Source organism: Fomitopsis serialis (assembly GCF_022376445.1).
Source record: "Fomitopsis serialis strain Sig1Antser10 chromosome Unknown B0H18scaffold_5, whole genome shotgun sequence".
Classification (NCBI taxonomy): domain Eukaryota; kingdom Fungi; phylum Basidiomycota; class Agaricomycetes; order Polyporales; family Fomitopsidaceae; genus Fomitopsis; species Fomitopsis serialis.
The window spans coordinates 298,119-320,319 of record NW_025954965.1 but is presented as its reverse complement, the minus strand read 5'-3'; the positions used below and the strand labels follow the sequence as shown (position 1 = coordinate 320,319).

General features: G+C 56.5%; 9 protein-coding genes across 9 annotated transcripts; 3 read left to right on the top strand and 6 right to left on the bottom strand.

The window, feature by feature from the left end:
• Positions 1-685: 685 nt before the first annotated feature.
• B0H18DRAFT_869672 (DUF726-domain-containing protein) lies at positions 686-2,535 on the top strand (the record flags this gene model as incomplete). The annotated part of the gene is made up of 4 exons (XM_048040037.1): positions 686-949; positions 1,011-1,670; positions 1,721-1,880; positions 1,943-2,535. 4 exons carry the CDS (start codon positions 686-688, stop codon positions 2,533-2,535), a joined length of 1,677 nt encoding a protein of 558 aa, XP_047898592.1.
• A 312-nt stretch (positions 2,536-2,847) lies between these two features.
• On the bottom strand, positions 2,848-4,149 carry B0H18DRAFT_869232 (uncharacterized protein; the record flags this gene model as incomplete). Its single annotated transcript, XM_048039997.1, has 8 exons — positions 2,848-2,901; positions 2,963-3,052; positions 3,108-3,323; positions 3,379-3,430; positions 3,486-3,535; positions 3,590-3,646; positions 3,699-3,849; positions 3,905-4,149. 8 exons carry the CDS (start codon positions 4,147-4,149, stop codon positions 2,848-2,850), a joined length of 915 nt encoding a protein of 304 aa, XP_047898591.1.
• Positions 4,150-4,448: 299 nt separating this feature from the next.
• B0H18DRAFT_977973 (uncharacterized protein) lies at positions 4,449-6,423 on the bottom strand. The gene is made up of 8 exons (XM_048044291.1): positions 6,337-6,423; positions 6,074-6,267; positions 5,949-6,013; positions 5,819-5,890; positions 5,658-5,764; positions 5,488-5,604; positions 5,261-5,437; positions 4,449-5,184 (listed from the first exon to the last, which is right to left on the bottom strand). Exons 2-8 carry the CDS (start codon positions 6,219-6,221, stop codon positions 4,566-4,568), a joined length of 1,305 nt encoding a protein of 434 aa, XP_047898590.1. The 5' UTR covers positions 6,222-6,267; positions 6,337-6,423; the 3' UTR covers positions 4,449-4,565.
• Positions 6,424-6,811: 388 nt separating this feature from the next.
• On the top strand, positions 6,812-8,767 carry B0H18DRAFT_869251 (uncharacterized protein; the record flags this gene model as incomplete). Its single annotated transcript, XM_048039999.1, has 5 exons — positions 6,812-7,319; positions 7,384-7,482; positions 7,560-7,687; positions 7,745-8,157; positions 8,209-8,767. The coding sequence occupies 5 exons, from the start codon at positions 6,812-6,814 to the stop codon at positions 8,765-8,767; spliced, it is 1,707 nt and encodes a 568-aa protein (XP_047898589.1).
• Positions 8,756-11,438, top strand: B0H18DRAFT_486038 (uncharacterized protein). Its single transcript, XM_048038261.1, has 5 exons — positions 8,756-8,763; positions 8,816-9,336; positions 9,393-9,806; positions 9,862-11,116; positions 11,167-11,438. The coding sequence occupies exons 2-5, from the start codon at positions 8,965-8,967 to the stop codon at positions 11,178-11,180; spliced, it is 2,055 nt and encodes a 684-aa protein (XP_047898588.1). The 5' UTR covers positions 8,756-8,763; positions 8,816-8,964; the 3' UTR covers positions 11,181-11,438.
• Positions 11,439-12,370: 932 nt separating this feature from the next.
• B0H18DRAFT_486004 (CK1/CK1/CK1-G protein kinase) lies at positions 12,371-14,580 on the bottom strand. The gene is made up of 9 exons (XM_048038260.1): positions 14,393-14,580; positions 14,272-14,312; positions 14,145-14,214; positions 13,937-14,085; positions 13,786-13,885; positions 13,596-13,730; positions 13,179-13,544; positions 13,096-13,121; positions 12,371-13,043 (listed from the first exon to the last, which is right to left on the bottom strand). Exons 1-9 carry the CDS (start codon positions 14,496-14,498, stop codon positions 12,489-12,491), a joined length of 1,548 nt encoding a protein of 515 aa, XP_047898587.1. The 5' UTR covers positions 14,499-14,580; the 3' UTR covers positions 12,371-12,488.
• A 374-nt stretch (positions 14,581-14,954) lies between these two features.
• Positions 14,955-16,551, bottom strand: B0H18DRAFT_1082529 (vacuolar import and degradation protein-domain-containing protein; the record flags this gene model as incomplete). Its single annotated transcript, XM_048031544.1, has 4 exons — positions 14,955-15,018; positions 15,074-15,338; positions 15,424-15,748; positions 15,805-16,551. The coding sequence occupies 4 exons, from the start codon at positions 16,549-16,551 to the stop codon at positions 14,955-14,957; spliced, it is 1,401 nt and encodes a 466-aa protein (XP_047898586.1).
• Positions 16,552-17,611: 1,060 nt separating this feature from the next.
• Positions 17,612-20,700, bottom strand: B0H18DRAFT_485891 (MFS general substrate transporter). Its single transcript, XM_048038258.1, has 18 exons — positions 20,354-20,700; positions 20,233-20,306; positions 20,115-20,176; positions 20,025-20,065; positions 19,829-19,962; positions 19,732-19,779; positions 19,650-19,674; positions 19,563-19,591; positions 19,487-19,504; positions 19,264-19,433; positions 19,093-19,208; positions 18,693-19,027; positions 18,571-18,628; positions 18,436-18,512; positions 18,306-18,357; positions 18,144-18,239; positions 17,988-18,087; positions 17,612-17,930 (listed from the first exon to the last, which is right to left on the bottom strand). Exons 1-18 carry the CDS (start codon positions 20,546-20,548, stop codon positions 17,680-17,682), a joined length of 1,881 nt encoding a protein of 626 aa, XP_047898585.1. The 5' UTR covers positions 20,549-20,700; the 3' UTR covers positions 17,612-17,679.
• An 825-nt stretch (positions 20,701-21,525) lies between these two features.
• B0H18DRAFT_977948 (uncharacterized protein) lies at positions 21,526-21,732 on the bottom strand (the record flags this gene model as incomplete). Its single annotated transcript, XM_048044290.1, has 1 exon — positions 21,526-21,732. A coding segment is annotated over one exon (207 nt), but the record flags the coding sequence as incomplete, so codon positions are not given.
• Between the last annotated feature and the right edge of the window lie 469 nt (positions 21,733-22,201).

Sequence of the window (22,201 nt, the reverse complement as noted above, 5' to 3'; positions counted from 1 at the left end):
CACCCACCAGCTGCAGAAGATTAATCTCGCCGTACATACAGCGGCTGAAGATAACTCACCAAAGATGGGAGGCTCATTTGCCGCCCTACGTGTCGTCGGTGAGGACGAGGAGAGGATGGAGGAGAGGCAGGTAGGGTGGTCGAGGCCGAGTCGATGCACAAGCCTCAAGCCGCGCTGGGGACGTGGGTGCACGTGGCCTTTCCGGCGCGACACCGAGCTGCGCCGACCCACTGCACTGCTAGTACTGGCAGTACACAGTCATGCTCAATTTCTGCCCGCAATTCTCGAGGACCTGCCGGTCGAATCTCTGTGAACGCTAGATCCATGCTTCTCAAATAATCACTCGCTCTCAGATATACGCAGTCGTCGGTTGTCCAGCCGGAATGTGCCACCGCCACGAAGGTCAAACGTACGCGCCCAAAGGACCGAACTGTATCTCACATTACTAAGAATGTCTTCACCGAGATACCGCGACATTCTTGAGTCTTGCAAGATTTCGGATCTGTACACTCTGGATCTACAGGTCATTGACTGCGAGTCCAATTTGAGACGAAGAGCTACGATCGACTCGGAGCCTTAGTGTATGACGTCGTTTGTCAAGGTGTGCGGGCTTCGCCGCAGGTTAGATTCGGAACGTGAGCACAAGTCGTATGTGGGCCATATCTGAGACAACACTACTTCCACCATGTCCGATCTCAGCAAGGTCACTCCGCCCAAAGAGTTGACCGAGGCAGAGCGTCTTGCGATCTTCCAGCATGTCTTCCGTCGACTCGCTGCTCATCGCAATACCGCAGAACTTTATGCGATCGCAGAATACACCTTTTCCTCGAAACCTCAAGAGCAGAAAGACCAAATCAGGGACTCGTTTATAGATGTCATAGATCGATGGGGTCAAGACCTGCTACAACATGTATGGCACGCTTGCCAGGAGCCCGGTGGAGGCAAGTCCGTTGCACCGCTCAGTGTGTCTGTCTCTCAACTAGATACAACGATCAGGTCCTCTTGAAGAGCTTTCGCCATATTCTGACACCTCCATCGTCGGTCTACCACCCTTACCTGACGAGGCCTCCGTCAGAAAGGTCTTGTCCACAGTGCTTCTCCTCCACATCACCGGCCACAAACACTACTCAGCAAGGACACGCGCTTTCCTGTTCTCGCTCACCGAGCCTGACGAGACCGCGGTAGCGGGCACCTTGAAGAACCCAAGCCGTGCGCTTGAGGAAGCGGAACGGAAGACGAGGAGTGCGAAGGAGGAAGCCTCCGAGCAGTCCAAGACACTACGCAGAGTCGGCATCGGCCTGGGCGCGGTAGCTGGCGGCGTCCTGATAGGTGTTACGGGTGGTCTGGCCGCTCCTCTGGTCGGCGCAGGCGTGTCGACTGTCCTCGGATGGCTTGGTGTAGGTGGAACCGCTGCAGGCCTCCTCGCGACTGGTCTGGCGAGTTCCTCAGTCGTCTGCGGCGCGCTCTTTGGGTACTATGGGTCACGAAAGATGGCAGATACCGTGGGCCGATACTTGCGAGAGGTTAACGACCTTGCCATCGTGCCAGTGCGCCAGCCTCGCGACACGTTGGGCGTGCGGCTCTGCATCAGTGGTTGGCTAGACTCGCCGTCAGACGTCGTAGCTCCCTGGACAGTTTTTGACGGCGACGATACGTTCGCGTTGCAGTGGGTGAGACATAACTTGCAAGGAAAGTCTCGGCCTTGACTCCAAATATGCAGGAAGTACAGGCTCTCGAGGAGCTATCCAGTGCCTTGACAGCCCTCATCAAGTCGCAAGCAATGAAGTACGTGAAAGCAGAGATCATCAGGCGGACCGTCTTCGCCAGCCTGTTCTCTGCGCTGTCGCCCACCGTATGGTTGAACCTCACGCGCATCGTTGGTCCGTAATCAATCATGCCGCTGTGGTGACATAGCCATATTCACCAACTTCTTTGATCTCAGACAACCCCTGGATGACCGCTAAGAGCCTCGCCAGCAAGGCAGGCAAGGTGCTCGGCAAGCTCCTCGCCCAACGAGTCCTCGGTAACCGGCCCATCACACTCGTAGGCTACTCCCTCGGGTCCCTCGTCATATTCGAGGCACTCCAGTACCTCTCCTCGTTGCCACCATCCGAGACCTGCCATCTCGTCCAAGACGTCTACCTCTTCGGTGCACCCATATCCACCGACGAGGCGCAATGGACAGCCGCGCGCCGCGTCGTAGCAGGCCGCCTAGTGAACGGTTACGGCGCGAACGACTACATCCTCGCCGTGCTGACGAGGCTGTCCGACATCACCTGGAACGTGGCTGGTATGGGCCCAGTCCCTGTCCAGGGTGTCGAGAACGTCGCATGTGATGAAGTCGACGGGCATCTAAAGTGGAGGAGCATGGTCGGCCAGTGCTTGAGCAAGTCTAAGGCACCAGGGATCGTCGACCAGGAAGTTGAAAAACAGCTCGAGCTTGATACGGGAGTCGAGATGGATATGGACGAGCGTGAGGCAGAGCGCATTGTCGACGAAGGTCTGGGGCATGCACCAGATGCAGACAAGTCGTAACTCATCCGAGCGACGCCGCTCACTGCATAGCTCACTCGCATGGATAACCTGTTTAGCATTTCACTCGAATTCATCGAGCGTTGCCATCGAGTGTTTGCTCTGGCCAATTTACTGACATGGCGAAGCCAGAGAGCGGTGCCCATGCACACCGCGCGTTGGCCATAGCGGACAGAGCACATGTACCGCAGTGTCAAGCAGAGATCGTCAATGAATAATACAGCCTAAGGTCCGTGTCCGAGATGTACAATAGTGGCATGTGCAAGAGTTCAGGATGTATACGACATCAGTCCATCAGGTCTAACAGCAGGAATATCAGAGCAACGAGCCAAGGTCGGAGATGTTGATTCCTGCTTCCTGCAACAATTTCTGGAAGCGGAACCATGATCTGAGCATACGACCAACCGGGAACGCGGTACAGAGAACCCACCTCGATATCACTGCTATCAATCGGACATTCGAAACTGAAGCTGTTGCTGATTGTAGGCTTCACAGGAATCGCGAAGATACGGACGTCGACCTACGCACATGGAATGCATCAGTGTTACGCTCATGCGACAAGATCCGTCACGTACCGTCGCTTTGTAGTTGATGGTGATGTCGGACTTCGAGGACCCGGGGAGGACACCGCACTTCTGAGCCAGATCGACGAGAACATTCGTGCTGGACGAGCCGGTGATGTTGTACTTAAGATCGAGCGGGAAGGTAATATTCGTGGTTTCGTGTGATCTGAAGTCGACGTTCTTCAATGACCCGCCACCTACGGCGGTGTTGTTGATGGGATAGAAGAGCTAGAATCCAGCTATTAGTTGCGCTGTCCATGCGGCGTATAGGATCAAGGCGCACATTGAGATCCAGGTCCGTGAACTGGACTGAGAAGTAGTTGGGGTTGCTGACGCTGCATCCGTGCCTCAGTCACAATGTCATGACGATGGCGTAGAATGACCACGTACCTAGCATCGACATCAAGCGCAAGGACAAGAGCACTGTTCTGTACTGAGACCTACGCCATATGGGTTGGTATAGCCTGCATGGAATTCTAAACGAAACTGCTTACCGGTGAGGTGCCGTTGAGAGTCGGAGTGCCAATCAGAACACTCGGTGGTCTGACCCACTGTCACGGAGAGTCAGCCTCGCCTTACCGCATCACTCAACTTACTACATACCAGAACCAAGGACAGCACGATGCTGATGAACAGGAACACAACGATCATGATGGTGCAGCAGAAGAACCGTCCAAAAGTGGCCAATGCCCCCCCTCTTGTCCAGAGACCTTCACTATGTTCGAGCCTCCATCGCCGCATATTCCTCGTGTTCCTATCAGGTAAGGCGCCATCAGTCAGAGAACGGGCAGCAGATGATTGCAGCGTACTTGGGACCCGAGGGTCTGTTTGGGAATGCGTCGTCCGCTTCCCGCTCGAACACATTCCTGTCTCTCTCCTTGCCAACACCAGACGGATCGTCAGTGTATCCACCCTGATTGTAGCCTCCGCTTTCATAATTGTAGCCTCCCTGCTCGTAGGTCTTGTGCGGCTGCGCGGCAGCAGCGTAGGGGTTGTAGTCATCATACTGCGCCGGCGGATACTGCGGCTGGCCGTACGCGTTCTGGTACGCCATGTTCGTCGACTAGAGTCAGTGATGAAAGGAAGAAAGACAAAGTGGACTGGAGGCCGGATAGAAAACAGCGGCCTGCGCTCGGTGAGTGCGGAGAACAGCTTTGTCGTTGCGCAGCAGCCACCGCCTCTCGCACCCAGCAGGGGCCCGTCACGCCGTGGCGCGCCACCATCGGGGTTTAGATCAAGATTCAGATTCTACGTGACCTCATCCATCGCCTGTATATTTTGCATACTTACTTCATGGAATTACCAGTGGGTCGCAAGCCGCTCAGACATGCCGTGCATCACGTAGGTGTCGCACGGGACTCGAAACGCATCATATAACACGCAAGACAAACACACTACAATCAGAGGCACTAGGATAGTGAGACTAATTGTAAATGACGACACAGAGTCTCAGACGACCTCTCGAAGGTGTTAGCGATTAGGTACGAAGGGCGTCCGCTGACCCCCCGAAGCTGCGAAGGATGTTGCACGAGATGGGCCCGAGACCAGATCTTGATTCCGTTGTTGACCAGACGCAGATGACCCAGAGAACGATTGCATGTTCGATGGTCCTGAGAAGCGCTGTGTCTGCAGCACCTGGTGGTTGCGAGGTTGTTGAAGCAATGCACGGTTGGGAGCAGCAGTTTCTCTCGGTCGAACCGGCGTAGGAGGTAAGAAACGACGAGAGCCACCAGATGGTTGTAGTTGGGGTGTTGCAGGAGGCCTAAAGGAAGCACGCTGTTGTAAAGACGTCCTCGGCATCTGAGGAGTTGGCGGTGGCGGCATCTGTGTCCTATCGTGACCGGCGCCTCTAAAACCATCTCCTTGAATTGGCCGAAGACTGCCGGACGACGGCCCCGCCTCATGGTAGCCTTCCGTAGCGGCGTCATTGAAAGAAGGAAGACCCTGGGTGGATATATGCGCACGTCCAGACGATAGTTGCGCTTGCGCTTGTCGTGACAAAGCCTGCCTAGGAGCTGCTTGCTCATGGGACAAGGACGCGTGCACAACGCCTGGATGGACAGCGTGTGCAGGCTGATATGCATACTGCCTTGAATAGGAGGCCGTCAGACAGAACGTCCGACCGGAGTAAAATCGTGATGTAAAAGACTATGAACGATACGTACTGAACGAATCGACTAGACCCCGGCCTGTCCCTATGCGGAGTCGTACTCTGATCTGGAGCTTGTGCGACGGGCGCGAAACTGGGTTGCTGACGGTCGGGCGGCAGCGTTAGCCGATCTGGACCTATTGGAGTGACAACAGAACGTGGGCTCGAGTTCGTTCGTACACCGCTCGGGTGCCTGAAAGCTATAGAGTTACTGAACTGACATCTTGAAGATCCAACACTTACTGATGGTTGGCTAGCATTCGTCGCTTCCCATTCGCGTTTTGGATGTCAGAAGACATGCCTTGGTACCCAGCATATTGCTGCAGTTGAGCATTCTCGGCCTTCAGGTCCTCCAGCGCCCTAGCACACATATATGTGAGACTTGTGGACGACCCGTGGACAGAGTCCGGTACTTCTTCATTGCCTTGAACTCGTTCTTGAGGCGATCGATAAGGGAGCGCTGCTGGATGTATTTGTTCTTGTAATGCCGTGCCAACGAGGCAAGTGTCTCCATTTGAAACTATACCAAACCGGTGACTTCGCAGCCACGATCTGACATGCTTCCGAGACATACCCTCGTTGCATAGGCCACACTGTCTAGAGTCTGTGTCACAGACCGGAACCATTCCGACATGGGAGCCTCCATCTATGTGGCATTGGCAATGTGAAGCAGTGCATAGAAGGGAGGGCAGGCATGTACCCACATCCTTCTGCAACGGCACGAGTTGTATCCCTTGCGCACCGCATTGTGCACAACTCTGGTCGGCGTCTGCACAGTGTGGGAACGATGATTCGGAGGATATAGGTGAGGAATGTTCCGAACACGCACTGAGATGATTGTTGCATACGACATGTCCGCATTCCGTGAGCCAGAAAGGGATGGGCGGCATTCCTGCGTCTGTCTCGAAGGGCAGATGACATCGCGCACAGTTCACGAACTCCCAGAAGTCCAACTCTGGCAGAGAGACACTGGACATCGTGTCGGTTGAGACGGCGCGGACTGAGGTCGAAAGGCCGTGTGATCTGTGTGGGTTATCGTAGTGTAAGATCAGTGGGGCAGTGGTCCTGCGATGGAAGAAGGCAGGCAATCACCGCGGTGTCTCCGGAGTCGCGCACTCGAAGGAGATGGCGGTCGCAGCAGAAGAGCAGGAGAGCAGAGTAAGAGCTGCTGGGATGAGGGCAGCGTACATACAGAGCCTGCCAGTGTGAGGATGGCGCGTCACAGTCGCGTGACGGGACGCGCGGGAGAGCGCGTCGCGTCGATCACAGCGGGAGCGAGACCATGGGCCGGCGGCTACGACAGAGTTCTTTCTTCAATGAAATGACCCTGCGCGCGGTTTGAGACGCAGGCACGTCCCCGTCGCTGCATAGCCTCCCGGGCAATCCACTTCCCTCAACTGCACGGACATTGCACACTCCATCCGTACGAGGCACTGACGCTACCACCGGACTCATCAAAGGCATCTCAGGCTCCTTCATAAGCTCTCGCCCAGCGGGCTGCAACATCGGCCAACTCCCGCTTCCTCTTCCTTTTACAGCTGCCATGGAGAACATGCGACATAAGATCATGGAGGGGCCCCAGAGGGAGTTTCGTGACGGTGTAGTCCCAGCTTTACCAGGGCGCGACCGCCTTTCAAGTTGGGCCCAGAGCGAAAAGGTGGTCCCGACCACGCGTCCAGGCTTCCTCAGAGAGGCGCAATCCCCTCAGGCAGGACCTGCATCGAGCGCCCCATCAGGGATCCACCATTCCTCAGGTGTCCGATCTGCAGCTGAACGCCCCACGGCGAATGCAGGTAACGCTATTACTGAGGCAGTCGCCCCTCCAGTCCCCATGCCTGCTCCCATCACATCGCCCACCTCGATCACTACGAAAGACTGGACGCTCTCTGGATTGCTGGAGAATAGCAACTTTCAGCTGGTTCATCGGGTCTCCATACACGACGAGTTATGGCCTACAAAGGCCGACGAAGCCGAGCGCCAGGGAATACCACTCATTGTTGAAGGTTGGCATACAGACCCGAGGTGGTGCGGGGCCTTCGACGCGGACCGGCTCGTAGCAAAAGATGGAGATACTGGTAAGCAACTTATAATTCCATCTGAATGCCCGCTCGTCGCTCAGTCCGAACATGTATCATGAAGTGCTCTCGGCGCGTAACGTTCAGAACTACAAAGACATAGACATGACACTCTCCGACTTCGTCGAGCACTCCCGTACGACTTCGCGCTTCACGACAGGAGGTGAGTCAACGTCGTTACGCGCGTCGCCACATATTATGTGAGACTCGCTGGTCTTATACTGACACGCTTTGATTTAGACCCGCCTCTCTATGCCAAGGATGTCGATTGCCCTCAGGAGTGGAGGGACTGGCTTTACTCTGATGTAATCCCGCCAGAACTACAACCAGGCGGATCCAAAGACCTATTGGCACATCTTCCTCATTCTGTGAGTGATATATCCTCGCCCACCATAGTTGTCCGACTTATCAGCATACCTCTTCAGGAACGAGTTGAGACTATCATGTGCTATTATGGGATCGGCGACACCTTCACGCCTTGCCATAAAGATCTCTGTGGATCCACGGGACATAACCTCATGTGCCACACAGAGGACGGCAGTTCGTTCTGGTTCATGACCGCTTCGGATGTCGCCCCGGAGGTTGCGAAATATTTCCAGGAGACGCTGGGGCAAGAGTTGGACTGGGAGAACCATGCAACGACCATCGATGAGCTGAGGGACGCCCCATTTCCCGTATACGTCGCGGAGCAAAAACTTGGTGATTTGTTCATCATTCCGCCTAGAAGCTGCCATCAAGTGGTCAACCATGGCGGTCTTACAATGAAGCTGTCGTGGTCAAGAATAACGGTCAAGGGACTGACGACGGCTTTGTTGTACGAATTGCCCATCTACCGACGGTGAGTATTCTTACATGCTGTGATTGTATGCGTGCTCATTAGCCGTTACAGGGTCTGCCGACCAGAGATTTATCGCACTAAGTCAGTCTTGCACCACTCGCTCCGTCACTACACCAAGGAGCTCGAGTCAGTAGCCCAGGTATCCCCCTCCGAAGCTCGCAGAATGACCAGAGACACTGCTGTGCTGGACTTATTGGTGTCGCTCTTTGATGGCGTGCTTCGCGAAGAGTACGGCGAGCCGGTGGATAATGTTGACGACGGAGGCGCAGTTCACAATGTCCGCTCTCAACCACCGCCAACATCGCCGTCTTCGCGCTCCCATGCAGCCAACGAGCAACCATGTACGTTCGCTTGCGACTTCTGTGGAGCCGATATCTTCCAGAGCTACTTCAAGTGCGACTCATGTTGTCAACAACAAAACCGAGGTGACTGCCTGGTGATATGCTCCACTTGCTACGTCGAAGGGCGAACCTGCAAATGCACCAACATGGTCCCTACACAACGCTGCAAGACGCAAGATCTCATCAACGACCGGAATAGGGCTGTTCGCATCCTCCGACAACTGGGCGCAGGCGAAGATTCGCATACAGCTGTTCTTACACCGAGGTGAGTCCCGTGGCACAGCTGCTACTGCAATGTCACTGAGACTGTTCTATAGGGAGCTCAAGGACAGTGACGACGTCTGTGTGTTCCAGGCTGCGTGTGCCCTGCGTGTTCGTCGAGCCGAGTTTTCGAGCAAGGTTCTCACACTCTCCTCTACCTCAGTATCTTTGCTGACGGATATACTGTACCCACTAGTTGCACGAGATGCGATCGTGTCGCTCCAACCTCTCGCCACCGCATAGCGTCTCGTACCTGTCATCGTTATATTGCCTCGGATGTCACTACTCGAGTTGTCTGATGCATCTCCTGGATACTGGCATACATGCGTCGGAGGTGTTCCTCGCGATCCACAAGGATTTGGGGAAAGCGGATTATAGTCAATTGCATCAAACACATCTCCATGCCAAGACACAATTCGGCAATGTCAAGCCTGCCCTGACGGGTGTGGAGAAGACCGGTGTATTCGCACCACAAGCAGCGAGGCTTGGTGCGAGACTCGTCCTGGCAGCCCAGAGATTCCGGCACTGCAGAGCTGTGAACAGCGTGTTTACGAGCCCCGGATTCTATGATTACGAGGTGCGCAATTGTCTCCCGTCTCAAAAGAGGCGGACGCGAGACATAAACTGTTCCAGGTGTCACCCAGAGAACCTGTTGATGCTCCGGCACCTGATTGCAACGCTCCGGAGAACACAAAGCATGAAAATGCTATGGACATCAGTCGTTCGCAAACTCCAGCTTTGGGGTCTCCGCGTGCGCAGTCGCCCGAAATTCCGTTGCGACACTCGCTCGCTCAAATAGAAGAGTCGTCGCCCGCGGACGGCGTCATGTCGCAGGAGCATTTCGCCCAAACGCATATCGACGATGCTCGATTCGACACGCTTACGGCGGCGCGCAGCGTAACTGAACCTCCCCAGCGACATAATCGAGCTTATATTCTTCTATCCGGTCCAGCATCTGGTTCAAGCAAGAGAAAGAGGGACGCAGCTGCCACGAGCGAGCAGACATCGAGGCGGAAACGGGTGAAGGCATCCAAGCCTCAGGAAGAGGTGAATTTGATGTCGTTATCTCTCTCTCGACCTTGTTGACATCGTCCTCGACCAGGACTTCGTTGACGACGACTACGGGGGAGCCCTTGTCAACGTCATGCAGAGTGCATACAATCAGGCACAAGACTCACAACGACCAGGACCGAACAAGTTTAAACGGGTCGCACGACGAGTCGATTCCCCTGATCCTGAACCAGAGGATCCGATCCCCCGAGGTAGACGTGACGATCCACAAGGATCTCGACTTCCGTCAGCACGTCCTCGGCAACGCTCTGGTAGAGATCTTGTCGACCCGGATCGCGAGACGATGAGGTCAGCCTCTAAGAAGGCAAAACCCAAGTCTCGACGACCCGAGCCATGTCCCGAACCAACAACCGGCACAGCATCACAACAGCTGACCAGTGCGAGGGACAACCCTATTGCGCAATCGTCTAAAGCAAGTACTACCGGGAACCGTGCACTTATTCGCGCACCCCGGGGCAAACCACCTGGGATGCCTGCCTCTGACTGCGACGCTCTTCCACAGACAACCCACACTCATCGGTCTACTCCTAGGACACACGCTGGTCGCGGTCGTGATCAGACCCATCTCGATAGTACCGAGCCTCTGTCGGAACTACGGGCCCAGTTGCGGCAGTCCGAGGCCAAGCGAATCAGACTGGAAGAAGACAAGAGTCGCATAGAGGACAAGTTGGCGGAATCCGTACACGACCTCACAACCTCCCGTTCAGACTACGACAAGCTGCACTCAGAATGCGACAAGTTTCGCTCAGAACGCGACAAGTTTCGCTCAGAACGCGATAAGTTTCGCTTAGAACGTGACAAGTACCGCTTAGAATGCGACAAGCTTCGTTCAGAATGCGACAAGCTCCGTTCAGAACGCGACATGGACAACCACAGATACTCGGACCATAGAAAGGAGGTCGGGCACTACAAAGCTATGTCTGAACTGGTGGAGGGAAAGCTCCATAACGCACAGGAGGCCTTGAAATCGAAGGACCGGCAAATCGAGGACCAGAGAAGGGATGTCGAGGGATATAAGGAGGGATTGCAGTACTTGGCAAATGAGTTCGAAACGTACTTGCGGTCTCACGGCGCACTGCAACATCCCTCCGGTGTTCCCGACCACATGCAACCCATGTATCACCAGCTTCGACAATTCACGGACCTCATCGGCGGGCTCATAACGAAGGCCACCCAACGACTACCCATTGGGAGTTTCAGCGAAGCTCAGCCATTGTTCCTGGTCGGAAACCAACACGGGGTGAATACGTCAAGCCCAGGCATAGTCATCCAGTCTCAACGAGTATGTCCGTCTATGTCGTCGAGTATGCGTTCTTTATCACTGAACCATGCTCAGGTTGGGCGCGATGACCAATGGGGCGGTGGACAGCCAGAGGATTCCAATCAGCCACCCGCTGGCATGCGCCAAGGATGGTATGGCGGTCCCAACGGACAAGGAGGCCGCGGACGCAGGCTTCCGAATCGCGGCCAGCCGTACTTCCGTGGCAGAGGCAACTACCTAAACGCATCCCCAAATCGCCCTCATCCGCGACAGCCGTACCCCGCCTCAGGCGATCACACTCGGAAATGGGTTACGAATGCGAACTCACAGGCTCCCGAGTACGAGGGAGGACAGTCCAGCAGTAGTCATCGGCCGCTGCACGAGCGTTTGCAGTCCAGCGACGGGGATCGTTCAGGACCTATTCCTACATCCGTTTCTCTCCCTCGCCGCGGGCCCAGCCAATTCTCCCGCGAGCCAAGTACATTTTCAGCCCGTGGACCTCCGGAATCTGATCGCGACCAAAGCCGAGAAGGTATGTGTGCTGCCTCATTCGACAGTACGACACGAAATAACTTTGATATGTAGCTACACCGGCGCGTCACAGTGAGAGGAGCCCCTCAACCTGGCCGCGGCCGGCCGAGTCCGTGACCGAGTCGCATGCATTTTGGGAAGATACGTACGACAGGGACGAGAAGGACGACGGCGAGATCTCCGTACAATCCTCATCCCTATCAAGCGTGTCATCCGCTTCCGGCTCCGAGTCGAGGGAGGCTCACGGCCCAGGTGAGCTCTGGTGACTTGTTTATGCGCCTCAGGATAGTGTCTTACGCGTAGTCAGACTCTTCCTTCAGCGACACAGCTAGCCGCAGCGACACCGGCCACCAATCCCAATCCCAGTCTCCAGATCAGTTTTCATAATCGTCCCCGCTGTGCTGTGCACTTCGACACTATGCTGCCTGCAATCCGACAATATTCATATGCATGGCTTGTACTTCTGCGTCCATCATGTACGTAACACTTCTGTATTATAAACTCCGTAGGGTATACGAGTACTGTATCATTACCTGGATGGCTGGATAGCGTCGACTCCTCTACTCGCCAGGACTGCCTCGGATTTCTCATCCATGTTTGATACCATGTAGATGTTGCTTGTACTACCATTGCCCATAACCAGGGACAACCGACCGAATGCCTACCAATGAAACAAATTGTGCGGATTAGAAAATATTAAGAGACGTTGTTAAGGTGTCAAGCACGGGAGACCAGAGGCATGATAGCAATGACGAAAGTGCAGACAGGTATACGTGGACGAGATCAGTAGCGAGCGTAGCGAGAGTGAGCGTGACGGCGTGGAGATCCAGAGGTGACGAGAGAACGTAACGAAAACTACGGAGGGCTCAGCCACACCGGCATGTAAGAATCTTCCAGAGGGAGCTTTGTTGCGGCTCCGCCTCGGACTGGCCCTGGTATCCGGCGCCGTTGGACGCTCCCACCTCGCCTCCCAGCGCGCGCACGTTGCTCAGAGCAGGGGGCGCCGCACCGACGGAGGAGACCATTGGTGATACACGGCCGTACGGTTGCTGCGTCGCTGAATACTCGTCCACCGTCGTTTCCCTCACGAACGAGTCGTGTCCAGGATTGGCATACGGATGTTGCGCGCTGGGTTGCTGGCTGATTCGACGCTGCATTGTGCCGATGGGGACATCCACATGAGCCGCGGCCGAAGACATGGGTGTAATCGGTCCTGGAGTCGACGCGCCGCCAGGCGTCCCAGGTATTGCGCGGTGCTTGGACCCGTGCCGTACAAGCGCGGGTGACGGAGGCACAACGCCCTGGCCAGCCTGCGACACTCTCCGTCTGTCATCGCGAGCCTGGCGGTCCACATCCCGACGACGATCCTGGCCCGGGCCCGGAGACGTGTTCTGGATTTGAGAGAGGATCTGGTTCTGGCCCTATAGGGAGCAGTCAGCACCACATTGTCTCCTCGTGTTGATTTGAACGCACCAATGAGGCTTCCCATCCTTTCCCACCTTATCAGAAGCACGCAGTCAGCGCACGTTCACAGCGGATCCAAACGAAGCGCGTACCGTTAAGCAGGTTCCAATCATACACTCCATCGTCGACGTCATTGTTGTTCTTCATGACCTTCACAAAGAGCTCGCGCAAGAAGTCGTAGTCGGGGGTTTCCTCGAAGCCCAGTTTTCGAACATAGTTGAGGTAGATGCCAAACTCCTCTGGACAGACAATGAGCTGGGCCGGTAGGGCAAGCAAACACGACGCACCCGGGAACCCATCGCAGAGGTCCTTAATGTGTGTCGTCTGCTTCTTCTCCCCGATTTTCTCGTACTTCTGCTTGTTGGTAGCGGCTTTGAGACCCTGCCATGGCAGGCTCCCTCTCAGGAAATACATGAAGACATGACCTAATGACTCGAGGTCGTCCCGACGGGACTGCTCTGCATACGCATGTTAGGTCGCACCGGTCATGAAGCGGAGCGAAGACATACCTCGACCCAGATGGGTGTTGATACTCATGTACCGCGCCGTACCACTCAAACTCTTCCGTTCACGATACGGGATGTGCTGCTTCGTCTTGGGATCCCGGTACTGCTTGGCCATACCGAAGTCCACCACATGAATGACTGCACAACAACGCACTCAGAATGGCGGAGACCCTCAAAGACTACGTAGGCGTACCATTAGCAGCCTTAGTGCTCGGCCGGCCGATGAGGAAGTTGTCGGGCTTGATGTCGCGGTAGATGAGGTTCTTCTCGTGTATTGTCTGTACGCGAGTGATCTGGGCGGCGCATTAGCTACGCATTACGACCGCTGAGGGCGTCGCCCGTACCATCTGCCGCGCGGCCATGCAGACCGTCTTGATCGAGAACTTCCTCCCGCACATGTCGAACAGGTCCTCGAGAGAGGGCCCGAGGAGGTCGATGACCAGGATGTTGTGGAGACCCTCCTGGCCGAAGTGGTAGATTTGCGGGATCCCCGCTGCATCGTGGCCCGCATCAGCGGAGGCCGGTCAGGAGGAGCACACGCGCACGACTCACGGCATCCTGCCAATATTCGGTACGACCGGCACTCGTCTCGAAGCTGCGGCGCCTCCGCTTTCCTCGGTTCCTAACAAGACGTGGACGTGAGCACCCGGCCCGCGTCACGAAAGGCAACGGCGCGTACAAATTTGATGGCGACAGTCTGCGAGTTGAGGAGGTTTGTGCCTGGACACGAAGCATGTATGAGCAGGGCGTCCGCGAGCGTCCGTGATGCTTCAGTGCGGGAAGCGGGAAGAGGTCTGTACCTTCAAAGATGACCCCGAAGGAGCCCTCGCCGATCTTCTTGCCTACGCGGTAGTGGACGCCGACGATGTTCGCAGTGGAGGAGGATGAGTGTGCGTGCGAGGCCATGTCGGGCAGTGGGCTTGACGGCGAGGAGGGAGAAGCGGGAAGGCCAGAGGCCCGACGTCGACCTCTCCTGTAACCGTTGCCTATTATCGCCCTCGGCACTTGCCGGCCGCGCAACAGCACCGGCGCTTGCGGGGCGCGCCAGCCACACTCTCTTCAACAGTCACACAACAAACGCGTTATTATGGGCATGGTATGGCATGTCACAGACTAATACACAACAGGTCATAACACGGCGTGAGGGAGATATGCGAGCGGGGCGCCAGTGGCAATGAGATGGGGGCAGATGCGGTCCTGCGGGCAGGGGGTAACACGACTACGTACAAGACCCAGACAGCACATGATAGCAAAGGTGAGTGCGAGCGCACGTCAGGAGAGGATACGACGAAGGCCACTGCTTGGGCGACTCCGTGTCCAAGACAGCTTTTCATCCTGGTATCCCTCCTTAGCAGCGCAGCTTCATCGGAATTCAAAGGATGACGTCGTACCCTCCGGTACGTGCACCAGCGAGAGCTGTTGATATCTGTTCAAAGGTCGGTCAGCACCGTTATGATGCCCCGCAGGATAAGGTCACTCACGGTTCCGAGTTTTGGTGGAAGTAGAACCCGCTCATGGTCGCTACAGGGGACGATGGTACGCCGCGCGATCGCGAGCGGCCTTGCCTCTTCGCACCCTGATTCACGGATGCTCGCCGTGAGCGCGGGCTGAGCTCCGGCTTGTTACTTGCGGGGGGCGACGACGGCAATTGTGTGGACGGATCAAAGGACGTGGGAGACGGGGAATTATGGACACCCGTGGAGCCGGACTGCTGAGGGTTAAAGTCAACGCAGACGTAGTAGAACCCTGCACATCAAGGTACGTCAGCAAATGAACCGCAAACGACCACTTGACAGGCCGTTCATGAATTTGAAGTCGAAATGGCACATACCTGCGAAGCTCGCGCCGTTGATGTCCTGTACACGGTGATCGGGAACCAAGAACTTCTCCTTCCACCTCATGAACACCGCACCACGGTTCGCGTCCTTCATCGTCATGTGCGGCTTTTTCAGTTCATGCCGGACATGTCTGAAGGCAGGGAAGCGAGCCCAATGAACCATATCATCCTGCTCCGTTGCTCCCCAATTCCTCGTCAAGAATCCGTACCGGCTTCCGATGATCTCGGCATCGAAATATGTGGTGAGCTCAGGCCAATCATCCGTCAGCCCGCGTATGCGCAAATAACCACACAAGTGCGATGACGCGAAGTCGACGTCCTATGACAATCATTTCAGTTGACAATTAATGAACCCGTCATGATTCCGACACTGACCACTATGGTAACGTTGACGTCGTAGCTGTTCCTCCCGCTCTTCTGCGTACCCTGAAATGTGGCGCCAGGGTAGAGACAGTGATGTCCTTGCGAGCGTACTCGTAGCCGCGTGATGTCCGACAACGGGTCAGGCGACACGGCAAGCGCTGCGTTTGAGCGTGTCCTGCTCGTAGACGGGGTAGCGAGCTGGACCGGGGATAGTTGTGCTGTCGCGGATGGCTGGGAAGGCTGAGGAGGGGTGAGCTTGGTATCGATGGGTGCGGGGGTTGGGCGAGCGGGAACGTGGACGACAGGCGTCTCTGACGGAGTCGGTAAGCATGTCGGGTGCTGTTGAACATGGACGGTCGACGGGGCGCTGGGCAAACGGTCCATGTCCTCGTCGACATCAAGACGACGGTCGACCGGCGAGTGCGTCGCGTGAAGGCTGGGTTCCCTGCGTGGTGGGGCCGGTGCCTCGTTGTGGCCGCCTTGCAGGGAAGCCGCGCGACGTAAGAGCTCGCGCTCCATGGTGAAGTACTCGTCGGGCGGGAGCGGCGCATCTGGACGGAGGGGGGCGAGACGGGTGTGGCATGGACCGCAGACAATGGTAGTCTCGCTGGATTCAGGGTCGCCGTGGAGAAAGAAAGCAGAATTGGGAGAGTCCGCCGAGAGGGGGCAATGGCATGCGGAGCAGAGCTTGACCTGGCCCTGCGAGGAGTCTGAGGAGGGCTGGTCGTGTATCGCGGGAACGGGGTGCTCTGATGGCATAGTGTGGAGGAGAGTGAGAGTGTACGGGGACGGGGAGTCGGAGGGCGGACGGGGGAGCCTAAAAGCGTGGGGAGAGCGTGTGGGAGCTCGACGGTGGTCGACGAAGCGGCGAGTGCTTCGGTCTGCACGTGCGGCAATCACCCATATCCTTACGCGCACCCACTCGCCCAAAGGCCAGTCGCAGCCAGACCCGCTTTCCTGCCCTGCCCACTCATGTCTGTACCGCCTGCCCGTCTGTCTGCGCCGTCGTCCGTGCGCCCGCTGCACCGCCTCCCTGCCCGCCACCCCAGGCGTCTCCCCCGCGGCCCCCTTTTGGGCTGTCGCACTACGCTCGCGGGCACTAGCCGCCCCCAGGCGATCGCCTTTACGGTACCGTCATGGCGCGTGCTCCCTGCCCCTCCCTTCTGCTGACACCCGTCAGCGCATCCCCTGCAGTGCCTGCATGAGAAGCCCCCGAGGCGCTGCGTCGGGCGGAGCTCCCCATCGCGCACGTTTCACCAGTCACCTCGGTCCTCTCCCTGCGCTCGTCGAACCGTCCCCGCAGGCCCGACGCAGCGGGGGTGACACCAGTCCCCCTTCCGCTCCATGCGCGACTGCCCAGCGAGGCGCGCAGAGAAGCAGCCGTGACCTCCGTTGCTTACGGTCAGCGACCCCGCGGCGCTCGGGGCACCCCCGACGTGCACCGCTGCCGACGTACGTTGCAAGAGGCATGTAAAGGGTCACCCTCCCTGCACGCTCGCCCCATCCAATCGCCGCCGCGAGGGCGCATGCGGATCTCTCTGTACCGCCGGGAATCTACGTTCGGTGATCCCAACACTCAAAGTGTGCCCGAATCCTTGGTGCTCAGGGATCCCGCAGGCCCGCGATCATGTTTCCGTAATCTATCGTTCGCCGCAAGCTGCGATCGAGCTCTGACCGTGCGTCCTGCTCAGATCCTCAATGAATCACTGCCGTTCCGAAGTACGGAGACGCTGGCCGTCGTCCGCATATGATCATAGTGCAAAGAGTAGTGGAATGTATGCTAGTAGTGTCTCTATGCTACGGCACATCCCCGTTCGTGTCGTGCGTGCGTGTCATAAAAAGTAAATCCGTTCGTACATGCATCATGAAAGATCCCCTCGCGGCTACTTACTGCTTTTCGCTTTCCTTCCGGCCGACCTCCTCGCCACCCGCAATGGTGCGCGTGTCCTCTCTTGAGATGGACGTCTGTGTCCTCTCCTGGGTCGCGCCGTCGTCGCCGGCGGACGGGTCGATCGCCATGTCGCCTGGGTTGCCTTCCGCGACGGCCTCCGCCTGACCCTTCTCGACGTCGGCTGTGCTTGGCTGTTGGCCGCCGCGGACGACGTTCCGCTTGAGCGTGTAGCCGCGCAAAAACAAGACTGCGAGCGAAACTGTCAGGAACTCGCGCAGAACGCAGAACGGAGGAGCGCGATCACCTAGGATGAAACCGACACCAATGATTGGTGTGTCAACGATCCAGATCGTGCTGATGGCCTCGCAATATGCCTTCATGAGGGCGATGCGGGTCGTTACATCCTAAGACAGAACGTGAACTTCAGGACGGCGGGACAAGCCTCCACATCGTCACTCACGGATATCGACTGAATCTGCGGGACGAACTGGTTCAGGTTCGACGCCGACGTGTTGATGTCCAGCCCCGGGATGTTCTTGACCTTCCGTTGCAACACCTATTCCAATCCGCCCACACCACCATCAGCACAGCGCCTCAGTGACGCAACGAAAGTTACACGCACCCCTGAGAGGATCGCGTCGCCAATCGTGACGCCCATAGATCCGCCGAGCAACCTGCGAAACCGATCTGTCAGTAAGGCGCATTCGGAGCGCGCGCGCTGTGGGAGGGGCGAGGGAAGCCGAAGTCCGCACCTGAGGAAGCCGAAGGTCGCCGTGGTCGTCGCCATGTCCTTGAGCGGCATCGCTGCCTGCAAGCCGATTAATGGCGTCTGCGAGAGGCCGGAAATCAGCGTTCATGCATCGGGCGACTGGCAGCAGCCTCCTTACCTGGAACAGGCAGCCCAGGCCGAGGGCACCAATGAGCGGGATGGCCTCCTTGACGCCGCTATAAATATGATGGACGGTTGCCCGTGTCAGCAAGCGGCTGGGGCGTGGAGCTGTATACCTACTTTGACGACGACTCGCTGAGCATGATCATGAGGCCGTAGCCCAGGGTAAACATGGCCCATGCGACCCACATCACGGGTCTCCAGCGGCCAGTCCTCGCGACGATTTGGCCGGAGACCACAGACATGATTGACGCCCCGAGTGAAAAGGGAAGCATCCTGCGCTCGACTGTAAGCAGTGACATACTGGCAGGTGAGTCTGTCAATACACACCTAACGCCAGACATCGTGGCCGATGCACCCAGTACCTGATAATATACAGGCAGGTAGAATGTACCACTGAAGAAGGCTATGGCGTGTATGAAGACGGAGATGGAAATGAAGGCGGTTGTTCGTACCTAACAGGAAGATCGTAAATAATTATCAACTGCTTGAGCCATTAAACACCATGATCAAAGCTTACTCTGAAGAGGCGTGGGGGGACGATGGGTGACCTCGGCGTGAATATCTCATTCACAACGGCGAGTAGCAGCAGGACGACGCCTATCACCAACGGCGCGATGGCCGCAGCAGAATCCCCTTCTCCGAAGGACTCCATTAGATAGGAACATTAAAAATCACAGCGATGACTCACAGGAGTTCTCGCTATAGTTGAAGCCGATGAGAATGCACACAACCCCGCCGATGATCAGGATGAGGCCGACGAAGTCGAATTCCCGGACATGTTCGCGGAACGGCTTGCCGTGGTGTGGATTCAGGTTCAGGAAGAAGTACAGGATGCCGAACGCCACTCCACCGGTTGGCCTATGGTTCGCTACGATCAGAAGGTGAGCTCTGCATACTGCTTGGGTCCTTACAGATTGATGAAGAAGCACCTGTTCGAGGGATTTGGTCAGTCAAGGCCGTGTTTCTCTGGAATGGTGGGTAACTCACCATCTCCACGAAACGTGCTCTGCAAACACCTTAGGATATGTTCGTCAGATACGGCCGCGCCCGAATGCCAGAAAGGATATCACGCACTCCACCAAGAAGGGGTCCTATGACACTAACATCCGGACATGCGTCAGTGGACAAGAAGCCCCTTACCAGAGGTTTGCCTTACCTCGCAATTCCCCAAGTTGCTCCGATGAGACCTGCGTATTTCCCTCGGCTAGACAACTGTGAACCACGCCAAATACAAGTGAGTGCAAGCCACTTACTCTCGGAGTGACACAATGTCTGAAATAGTGATCTGCACGAGCTGCATGATGCCACCACCTCCGATACCTTGGACGGCACGGCAGACGACAAGCCAGGTCATGTTCTGTGCGGCACCACATAGCGCGGAGCCGATCTGTGAGCAGTTCATCTTCAGTAGGTAGTTTATACATGCGGGCGGTGCAGGACGGCACTGACCAGGAAAATCAGGATCGAGCCGAACAGTACGGGTTTCCGGCCTGGTAAGGGTTAGACGATGCGCTGAGTACCTTGTTAGACAATACGAACCGACAATATCTGAGAGCTTTCCGTAGACAGTCGAGAGAGCAGCGGCCGCAAGCAAATATGCACTGTTCAATGTGAGCGGGTCAGTGCACAATTATCCTACCATTCATGAACCCTGTACCTTCCAACCCATCCATATTCACTTCCTCCACCTATTTTCTCGACAATGGTAGGCAAGGCGGTGGACACAATTGTCTGGACGACTTTAGTAAACTCTCATGACATCGGGGGGCAGCACTCACTTGATCGAGTGCAGAAAGGAATACAGAAGCCATCAGGCCGAAAAATACGATAGGCAGCTTGTTTTCTGGCAGAACCTGCTGTTCATTTGCCCTCCAATCCGGCTTCGTCTTCTTCCCTGACTCTACGCTCGTCGGGGAGGTAGGCGGGTCTTCTCGCCCTCCCTTCTCGCTTACGGTGGCTGCTTGCTGGGCCATGGCTGTGGAACGAGTCTAGGAACCTAGTGAACGTAGAGGATTCCGGACAAGCCTGGGGGCAGACAGAGCGCGACTGAGGGACGCCTGGGGACACACGCCCCGCGCATCCTGCGGATGCATACCATATATTTGCCGGCCAAAAGTAAGCGGAGCCCCCACAAGCTCTTCCAGCAACATTCTGCCGGCATGCCGCCGCCCCCTCATTGGCCCGTCGAGAACCCTCCTGCCGGGCCGAGGCATCGTCCCGATCAGGCGCCGGGGATGCCGGGCGCTTGTGTTCTATCTGCTTTCAACTGAAGCCACCATCTGCGCAAGCTGACTGATTTCACCGAACGTGCTCAAAACGCGCTTTCGCTTTCCCCTTGCGCCGTCGTCTGCAGTCGTATATGCACCCTGGCCCACAGAACGCGGCCGAGCTGCGCGCTCGACGCCTAGTCAGCAAGGCAGCTGACTCAGGAGTCCGAGCCGTAGGCTTGCGTGTGCGAGGCCGAAGATGAGTGCAACCCGCTCTCTGTCCGGTAGGAACGGGCCTCCTCCTCGATCACGTTATCTGGATGAGATCCTGGGATAATTAGGGAGATCGTTGCCATTTATGTATAGCCCACCGACTATATGCCACAACCACCGGCGACAACCATCCTCATTACTTACATCTCTGGTCTGTCTGTCTCTGGGTACTTGCAATTCTCGCGTCGCAGCACTGTTTGCAACAAGGAAGCTCGGACTATGGTGCTCCTTCCCCTTGAGAAAATGATAATAGGACCAGGGGAGCCCTCCAGAGTTACAAATCCCGAACTGCCATATGCCAGGCATTCAAATATTCAGGGTGAGCACTGACCGCAGTTTTTACAGAGAAACTGACGCCCTCGGACAGTCAATCCGATAGCTTTGTATGATCATCTAAATGGACCAGCGCTCATAGCGCTGTCGGATGGTGTCCGCTTGGTGGCCAAGGATGCGTCCTGTACCCACCCTTCTCAAGCTCCCGGCTCGTCATGGTCTTCATGAAGAGACGCTGTTAATCCACGGCTCTCGCTTACTCGCCGGGGAGCACTCTTCTTGCCATTCATCTTCCACTGGTACTCCTGCGTGTCGCCCGCGAACTCCCTCAGCGAGTATGGGTGCGTGACGTCCTTGCGCAATACAGGCACCGCATCGTCGTAGATGTTGTATGTAGCGGAAAACTTCGTTGTTTCAAGGTACGCGCTGTCAGTCTCGGTCAGCTCGACTCAACAACTAGCGCCGCAAGCTCTGTCCCCTACGGGCCCAACCCAGCGCACCGAGACCGCTTGCAGTCTGCGATGGGCTTGCTACTGGTCGTCGCTCTCTCCCGTGATCAATTAGCCTAATGCTGCCCCTCTAGGCATCTGCTTGTCGACCTAAGATGACTAGGATTGCTAGGCACGGTCGTACAAATGGTCACCGATGTTGCGCTCATCGCGACAAATGTACATGCGGCGTAGATCCCATGTGCTGCTCAGATGATCCTGCTGTTGAACTAGGTACCATCGAGAGCGACAAATGATTTCCTTGCTCGGGATGTCGCCGTCACAATTGCAGACGCGTCGCGAGCAGCGTCGCCGTCCTTCCGTGTTACGACACTCAATCGAAGGGAACAAAACGCTGTGCCTTTAATTGCCCGCCCCAGCTATA

Excerpts from the sequence above, each read along its gene's own strand:
- B0H18DRAFT_486004 (XM_048038260.1), bottom strand. The coding sequence starts at position 14,498 with ATGGCCTCGCACGCACACTCATCCTCCTCCACTGCGAACATCGTCGGC. Across the intron at positions 13,886-13,936 it reads GCATGGCCGCGCGGCAGATG|ATCACTCGCGTACAGACAAT; the intron begins GTACGGGCGACG and ends TGCGCCGCCCAG. Across the intron at positions 13,122-13,178 it reads TGATTGGAACCTGCTTAACG|GTGGGAAAGGATGGGAAGCC; the intron begins GTACGCGCTTCG and ends GCTTCTGATAAG.
- B0H18DRAFT_486038 (XM_048038261.1), top strand. The coding sequence starts at position 8,965 with ATGCGATCGTGTCGCTCCAACCTCTCGCCACCGCATAGCGTCTCGTAC. Across the intron at positions 9,337-9,392 it reads CCGGATTCTATGATTACGAG|GTGTCACCCAGAGAACCTGT; the intron begins GTGCGCAATTGT and ends AAACTGTTCCAG. Across the intron at positions 9,807-9,861 it reads CATCCAAGCCTCAGGAAGAG|GACTTCGTTGACGACGACTA; the intron begins GTGAATTTGATG and ends GTCCTCGACCAG.
- B0H18DRAFT_977973 (XM_048044291.1), bottom strand. The coding sequence starts at position 6,221 with ATGTCCAGTGTCTCTCTGCCAGAGTTGGACTTCTGGGAGTTCGTGAAC. Across the intron at positions 5,765-5,818 it reads GTGTGGCCTATGCAACGAGG|TTTCAAATGGAGACACTTGC; the intron begins GTATGTCTCGGA and ends GGTTTGGTATAG. Across the intron at positions 5,605-5,657 it reads GAGTTCAAGGCAATGAAGAA|GGCGCTGGAGGACCTGAAGG; the intron begins GTACCGGACTCT and ends TATGTGTGCTAG.
- B0H18DRAFT_485891 (XM_048038258.1), bottom strand. The coding sequence starts at position 20,548 with ATGGCCCAGCAAGCAGCCACCGTAAGCGAGAAGGGAGGGCGAGAAGAC. Across the intron at positions 19,780-19,828 it reads GACATTGTGTCACTCCGAGA|CCGAGGGAAATACGCAGGTC; the intron begins GTAAGTGGCTTG and ends ACAGTTGTCTAG. Across the intron at positions 18,629-18,692 it reads CTCAGCGAGTCGTCGTCAAA|CGGCGTCAAGGAGGCCATCC; the intron begins GTAGGTATACAG and ends TCATATTTATAG.